This window comes from Azolla caroliniana, unplaced genomic scaffold, assembly GCF_043228905.1.
Source record: "Azolla caroliniana isolate FFs.n. ecotype wild unplaced genomic scaffold, voAzoCaro1.0.p SCAF_1436, whole genome shotgun sequence".
NCBI classification, from domain to species: domain Eukaryota; kingdom Viridiplantae; phylum Streptophyta; class Polypodiopsida; order Salviniales; family Salviniaceae; genus Azolla; species Azolla caroliniana.
This window is the reverse complement of record NW_028231871.1, coordinates 1-8478: the sequence shown is the minus strand read 5'-3', so window position 1 is coordinate 8478 and position 8478 is coordinate 1. Positions and strand designations below refer to the sequence as shown.

Genomic DNA, 8478 nt, shown 5'->3' with positions numbered 1-8478 from the left:
AGATGATTAATTAGACATAAATTAGGTAGAGAGAGATTGATTATGGAAATTGAAAAGAGGCAAAGTCAATTAGAAATAACATGATTACTGACACAAATTAATAAGAGAACACATGATTATATTGGATGTGGATAGATTACAAGTAGAGATGTCTTTCACTTCTGGGGCCAAATTTTTACCCTTAACCCTAAAAGCCCTAATCCCAACTAGATAGATTTCCCTCCCCAAATTGATTAAACCCCTAATAATAGAACTGTAGTCCCATTCTATGCATGATCCTTTTTGGTACATGGTAGTATTTTTTTGTCACCCCACCTTTTTACCTATTTCACACATGCCCTCTCTAACTAGCTCTCAGCCCTATTTACCATTTTTGCACCATAAGGATGCAATGCCCTCTCTAATTGATGCTACCAGAAGGAGTCAATTAGACGCTAGAAGGAGGCTTTTGCATTGGATGGCTTTGTCCATGGGGTCTGGACACAATATATCTGGTTTATGGATATAGAAAGGTCATGTGTACATTTCATTCATAATTTCATCCTCTCATTTCTTCCATTCTTGTAGTGGTGGTTAGCTTGAGATTCTCCTTTGCACATCTTTGACTGCCCAGGGTGTGTGCTAGATGTAACAAGATGTAATATTGGGATGCTGATGATTCTTGGTTTGGGGAATAATTTATTTGAAGGAGGGTTATTTGAAGCTTTCTGATACCGTTAACAATATATTTATTTATGATTGATCACAATATCCTTTGCTATTCTCAAATTCATATTGCTTGCTGTTACTGTTGTTGAAAGATGTTTTGGGATTTCTCTAAGTATTTCTTAATTGCCTTTTTGCAAGACAGATGTGTACATGAGGTCATGTGGCCTCAATCAGTGTGTGCATGGGCATGATGGGTTTTTTTTATTGATGAGTGGGTATTCGATGTGCATGGATATCGGTTTGCATGGTTTGCAGAAAGCATTTTGATTGTTCCCAAAAGCTTAAAACGACAGGCATTGTGGTAAATGGTTAGGTGAAGGTCTTCAGTTGGAATTCAATGTTATATAACTGACTTGAAGATTAGCGAAGATTACAAAGAAAACAAAGGAATAAAGGAGAAAGTCTTGATCTAGAAGGAAAGTTATAAGTTTTTGTGTCTGATGATGACTCTGATCGCTGGATTAGGAAAATGGAATAAAAGGTTACTTAACTAAAGTCTTTAATTTAGCAAAAGGTTACATAGAATTTGACAGGCATGTTCCTTCTATAAGAGTTATTCCACGGATAAATTTCAACACAAGGTAAGACGAGTTAACTATTGGTCGTGTGCCTCAGGCAGCGTTTTTCTTTCAACCCACCATCACTTACCGCCATTACCGCCAGAATACGGGCCCTTTGATTAGAGCAGGTTTTCATCATTCTTATTTCTCTGTACATATTTGATTATAGATAAGAGTGTTTTAAAGGATCATTTGTTTTGCAGAGAATGAACCCCAAGAACGCAATGTGGAAAAAGAGCATCTTGAAGCAGAGGTATAGAATTCATTTTCTTATTTCTCTTTCTATCCAATGGAATTACAACATCGCAACAAAATTCATGTGTGTATTGAAATATTTTTCATGCACTGCTTTGAAACGTTCATGCTTATATTGAAATAGCTCATTAGGCATAAGACTTTTCTGTGTTAAATTTTATGCATCTTAAAATTTGGCAGTTTGTAGAGTACTTCATGCTTGATTTATAGTATTAGGCTGAATTACACGCCAATACGCATGACAAACCAAAATTTCACAATGCATACAATATGCACATATGAGTAGTAATTTCTCGCATTTGGAAGGTTGTGCTACATGTACCACAATCTCTTGAAAATCAGCAAGAAATAATTTATGTATAGTTCCTGATTATTTCCACATCTTATTCAGGGTCATTATTAGTATCTCTAGAAGAGTCTCAGACGAGAGCGCCAGCGTAGAAACAAGAAAAGTATACAGTCTCTCTGAAACTAGAAACAGCATGTTTAGTAGGGATTTAGATAGTTGAAGCAAATAGAGTGGGTTAAGAAGTCAAATTGTGGGGAAATGAACAAAGAGAAGATATAGCATTGAGCAGTATTGAAGAAAGCAATTTCTTTTTGGGTGTGCTTGGTTGGTTTTTTTAAATGACGTCTGAAGGATGTTAGGATTCACTTTTATCTTTCCTCAAGTATCGCGATAAATATTCAACAGACATTCCTAAAAACTTTATTCTTAAATGTTGCGTTTTTCCAACGATTGTTTTGTTCCAAGTTTTCACAATCCAAAAAATATTTCACCACTATAAATTTTTGCTTAATTAGTCATTCCTTTGGTTCATAATTGCTTGTATGATAGGATACATAAGAAAGACACAACTTGAACACACCAGACCCAATAACTATATGCATATAAACAATAGGTTAAACAGAAGCTAAGATATCTATAAAATAAATTCAAGATCTAATCTCTTTCCATTGTAACTATTGTTGCAAGGGCCCCCCTCCAGTACAATTTCTTGAAGCATGAGAAATAAAAAGTTAGTCGAAAATAAAAGCATTAAAGAAACTCATAAAACTTATATTATATAGTTAGCCAAATGTTGACAGGAGATGAGGAACACAACTTATTTGTGTACACAATTTTCTCTACATTATTAATTAGTATTCTGTTACACCCTTTCAACATTCCACGGGGAATAAAAAAAATATGCCTGTTGTTGAGTACTCTCTGGGTTGGGTGGGTGTGCATAGAAATATATCTTCTGAATTTTCTGATGTGAAATGTGTCCAAGATCTCAAATGCCCTATGTATCCCCACATTTTTTGTTTTTATTTATTTATTCTGTGGAGAAGAGAGAGCATGGTGTACTTTGATGTGGATATCCCTTCAATGCAAAAAATTTATTAAAACATGACATGAGTAATTTGTTGGATATGTCAACTATTATTGGAGAAATGTGCGTAATCTATCTTCTGATTGTATGGTTCTACTTAGGGAGCAGGGGCTGAGGCATTACCAAAGAATAATGATACTAACACGAAAGAAACCATTAATGCGATGGAGTTTCCCACTCAAACTACAAACCGAAGTATTGCTGTGGCCTCGGCAATGGCTGCTGTTTCCTTGTTTCTAGTTACAAGAGGAGGATTGTCTGGTGCTACTCTCAGTGATCTTGCAGCTACATCGATACCCTATGAAGAGGTATAATTTTAGGGGAAATTTCTCCAAATACCGCCGATAGTTGCATATTTACAACCATAATTTTCCAAAAGATGACCAGAATACCCATTTGTATTAATAGATTATGTGCCCACAATGGGTTAGTTGGTGAATATTTAGAAAACCTCCAAGAACTTAGGCAAATGCTATTTGATGTTTTGTTCCCCGCATTTTAGTAAGACAATATGCAAGTGTTAGTTTTCTACATAATGAGGACACATTTGATTTCCTCTTCATCTAATTATAGGCTATGGCAAATGGTAGGCCGACAGTTGTGGAATTCTATGCAGATTGGTGTGAAGTTTGCCGAGAAATGGCTCCAGATGTTTATAAAGTGGAACAACAATACAAGTATGTGTTTTTTTATTATTGAATCTGGTTTCGTTGCAACAATATTCTTAATGATAGAGTGGCTGAATAAGAGTTTCTAATGCTGGTATGGCTGAATATAAATTTGCTAGCTGAAGGCATTCATCTCATGCACTTCGTAGTCTATATATCTCATTATCCTTGTCATTGCATTTCAATTCTTTGGACCCTACAATCACGTGTGCCAACCAAATAAACATAAAGGGCGGCAAAAATCTTTGTGAGCAAATTTAATTCACGCAAACATGGTTTTTCTTATGGTAATACATTAGAGTTTATACTTCACCAATGATAAAAAGGAAATGACTCGTCTCATGACTAGAAACGTTCACAGCAAGGTAGCCATAAGACTTGATTGAACTTATGTAAAGGAACCACTGACTGGTATGTTTCGTATAAGAACTTGGTACAATCTCCTAAGGTTATTCTTGCCATTCCTTGCACATAATGTGTGGATTCAACGACTCTTCTTCTGCTGTCAAATTACCCACATAAACAAATAAAATTTAGAGGAACATATCCCTGTAGAGGCAGGAATTTTTTCTCAATATAGTTCATAGTAGATTATTGAGATATAATAATTCCTACAATAGATAAAACTCTTGAAGTAATTTTTTTTCAGAGGAACGGTTTTTCCTTTTAGAGGCAATAACATGTGCCGTATTTTTTGTTGTCTTCAATTCCACTGATTCGATGGATTTTGAATGTTCTTAACAACATTGCAACTTTCTCATAAAAATCAATATGTAACTATCATTTTTTCTGAAACTGTGAAAAAAGGGCTAGCCATAAATGCTTGTGATGCATTTCTTCTTGTGTTTCGAGAATGTTAAAAATGGTTACGTGAATTTTAATCAACTCTTGAGTTATACATTCAGTTTTTTCCTATTATTCAGTGAATGTCTTACATCAGTGCTTTGAATCTCATTGATTATTCCTATTTGATAACAATTCCCCCTCCCATTTGAAATATAATGTAATATAATAATTATGATTGAAAATGCTTATGAAGAAGTGATTTGGCGACATGCATGCAGAAACAATGTAAATTTTGTGATGCTTAATGTTGATAATACAAAGTGGGAAGAGGAGCTTGATGAATTCGGGGTTGAAGGCATCCCACACTTCGCTTTCTTGGACAAACAAGGAAATGAAGAAGGTAATATAGTTGGACGGCTACCAAAACAATATTTCGAGGAAAATGTCATTGCCCTTTCTAAAGGAGAATCTAAGATACCTCATTCACGATTTGTTGGGCAATTTTCAAAGGCTGATTCTCGTCAGGCACCAAAGGTATCTGACCCCAGAAGCCATGGATAATATTTCAAAATTATTTGGAGTTTTGTATCATAATTTTTTCTGAAGGTAAAAATATATACTTGATTGATATACAATGTCAATTATGTTTTTTAGTATTGTGTCGTTCATATATATTCAAACATCTGTTGAAATCATATATATTATCTTATTGACAAGCGTGATTTTTTTTCTGCTTAATTATAGACTTGTTTTGGTTCAGCAATTGACCCAATCATATTCAGTACTATGCTTGCAACACTAATTTGAGAGCAAACCCAATGTCCAGCAAAATGTTCTTGCTACAAAATAGTAGTTAAATCATTGTGCTAGAAAGGAAGACCTTCGAAAACAATGAAATTCTAAATCATTGTCATTGGTTCTCCTTGTGTAAATGAAATTCCATCTTTTATGTATTGGTTATGCTGTTCAAGCATTCAAATAATGTTCCAATAACTGAAATAATAAGGCATTATGTGTTAATGCACAATGAAAACATTGGTATCTGACATAATATAAGAGACTTTTTGGTGTCAATCAATGCGTGTAATCGATATTATTACGTCGTTGAAATTCGAAATGTGTTTGGAAATCTCAAGCAATGAGTTTGATATAGCGTTAATTACAGAAATCCTTCATAAATTTACTTTGATATCATCCACACATTGTCTTCAAGGAGTGTGCCAGAATTTTACCTTAAGGGTGTGCAGGAAAGTCTTATGTTACGATTTAAAAAGAACCACCTCTCAAGGTGCCTTATTATTGTGTAGTTTGTAAAAAAACACAAATATGATCATTGAGATTGGAACAACTTAAGGGATTATTCAAGAACCCTCTTGATCCCCTCGACAACAAACGGTGAGGTAGTAGTCAATCATAGACTTGCCACAATGAAACTCAAGGATATCCCCCACAATATTGTTTTAATCTCTCTCACCCTATGTAATGGGGTTATCTTTGGTAGATAAATCTCATTTTGAATGTTTATGTTCTTGATGGGTTTGATGTAATCTACAAGAATTATAAATTGCCTAAATATTTTTAGTTTGGTATGTTTTCAAAAAGAAAATTATAAATTATAATATTAGCACAATCCATATGACAAAGGATTGCAACGGAATATTCCGACTTGAAAATCCAAATGTCACGCAAAAAACTGGACACGAAATTGTCTTGATTTTATGGGAGGAAGATTTTGTATCCATATGTCGGGGTGTTCGATGTGTTATGGCATTTTGGTTTACATGAGGAAAGTGACCCTAGGCTTCCAATTCACGTCTCAAATTTCACACACGCAATTGCATGACACTAGCATGGCCTAGGTATGAATAATTGGCATGACAACGAGTATTATATTATACTCGTATACAAAAGATGGTCATCACATAGATGTAAAAGGTAGTTTGACAACTATTAAGGTTTTCCTTGTGCCGTGTCTCGAAAAGTCCTTCAATTCATTGCAAAATAGATGATGGAAAGAGATTTCAATGAATGCTTAAACTTTTTGAAGATCTTGAATAGTGTCCTCAAATCTTTTATCTATCATACAATAATATTAATTATGTGTCTTCCTTCACGATGATATTTCTAGAAGTATTTTGGATAATTGCTCCTTGAGTTTTTGAGCCCTTAATCTCATGTGATATGCACATTGGGATGGACGTAGGTGAAACTAAATTTATATGGAGCAACAACTACTGACAACAATTCTTTGGCTTTAGCTTGTGATGTTTCCTGGCCCTTGTAGAAGCTATTGTGTATTTGATTCATTAAAGATATATCTTCAAATATTTTCCCCGTCCTCGTGATTGGGTCATTCAATAATCTTGTTCAAGTATATTCCTTAGGTTGATGTTTGTTAGTTATCTTTAACATGTTGCTATACAGTAAAGACAAAAAAACAAATTGGCCACTTCGTGCATATATGGACATAGTTAAAATGCTTCTTGTCCTATAGATTAATTTTTTAACAACTTACCCTTACATTGTCTATAGTTATGGTTCCTTGTTGTCCACTCTTGAGAGTTCATTTGGCTTTTGGGTTTTCAGCATGAAATCGTTAGGCCTTTGCCATCTAGTTTTTCATGGTCAACTATTCAACTCCAAGGACACCCAATTGTCTATAATGAAACCAATTTGAGGTGGTCAACTTCTATTTAATAAAATTATTTAGGTTTTCCCTAATTAGGCATTTATATTTATCATGCCTCACTTGATATTACTGGCATTTGTATGCCCACTGCTTTGAATGTTTCTAATCTAATTGTAAATATTCAAGTTTTTGGGTTTTCATCTCCCTTGACATGTCCTATAGTAATATAATACATGGTTAATAATCAAATTTGTATGAACTTGCACACATACATTGTATCATATCATTAGACATAGAGATATTTTATATAATTAAAATTTGTAAGTCACAATCATATGAATGGGAAGGGATGGATACTCTTTCTTTTCATATTGTGAAGAGAGAGAGAGAGAGAGAGAGAGAGCCCAGATGGATGTAGCGCAATTGGTAAGGTTGCCTAATGGAGACCAGGTGGTCATGGGTTTAACCCCTACATTTGTTACCCGTATAGGTGCACGGGAGGGTTTAGGTGTAATGTGTAAACATGAAATGTGTGAGGAAGAGTGTGTGTGTACACATGCACATTTGGGTTTTTCTGTCATGTGTACAAAAGTGGGGTAAGTAGGTGTAACTACTCCCATTTGGCTTTTTGTATTGATCTTGTACTATATAAACCCCCCACCCATGGGGCATGAAAAGAGGAGAAATATAGTGAAGTTACCCCTCAACTTGTGTCTGTCTTGATTCCCTCTCTCTCATTCTCTCACATTCGAACCCCTTTGGCTCCACCCCCAACCCACTCAACACAATTTGCCACACCCGGTTCACGCTGTGACTTCACAGCGAACACACGTAATTGTCTCTCGATGGGCAAGCAACGCACTGGTACTCCCAACACGACTTGGGGGCGTTTGCATCCTTTAGAGCCCTCGAGGATAGGTTCATCCGCCTTTTTCATCGACAAATACCCAAGCGAGATTCACTACTAAGCCAATTCTATGCCATCTCGCAGGAGCACCAAGAAACGATTCCTCAATTCACAATTCGATTTCAGAACTTACACCGTGAGCTGGCTCGCGAAATCTCGGCTGATAACCCAAAGGACACCTTCCTTACGACTCTCCGTGAGCCCCTTCGAACCACTTTGGGGGTCCTCGACTTCTCTCAACAAACGATTCACCAAGTCATCGACCGCGTCCTCCCCATGGATAGCGCCCAAAACATGAACTCTTTCTCCATGAGCTCCATCCGAGGCGCCTTACCGCAACCCGAAGAAACCCAATTTTGGCAAGCCATACAATGCACCACTTGCTTGAACCTAGGACACTCGGCAATGGAATGCACCCTATGTTCGCATTGCCCAATCTATCATTTTGGAGCTCACACCTTTGACCAATGTGAGTATAACTTGCTCAACTACACTGTCGCCTCGGTCTGACAAATCAAGCCACGGAATGATCGCCTCCAACACGAGGATCGTGTCCGCCATCCACCTCGCTTTTGGGATGCCAAGCGAC

At 36.2% G+C, this 8478-nt stretch overlaps 1 protein-coding gene across 3 annotated transcripts; it reads left to right on the top strand.

The window, feature by feature from the left end:
* Positions 1–36: 36 nt before the first annotated feature.
* On the top strand, positions 37–5069 carry HCF164 (Thioredoxin superfamily protein). 3 transcript variants are annotated; one of them, XM_087339499.1, is made up of 6 exons: positions 39–1245; positions 1328–1396; positions 1472–1521; positions 3001–3207; positions 3473–3576; positions 4632–5069. In XM_087339499.1, exons 4-6 carry the CDS (start codon positions 3064–3066, stop codon positions 4912–4914), a joined length of 531 nt encoding a protein of 176 aa, XP_087195625.1. In that variant the 5' UTR covers positions 39–1245; positions 1328–1396; positions 1472–1521; positions 3001–3063; the 3' UTR covers positions 4915–5069. The 3 variants fall into 3 exon arrangements, with proteins under 3 accessions (XP_087195626.1, XP_087195625.1, XP_087195623.1); XM_087339500.1 differs by having other exon boundaries at positions 37–1396; positions 3008–3207; XM_087339497.1 differs by having other exon boundaries at positions 39–1396.
* Positions 5070–8478: the final 3409 nt, after the last annotated feature.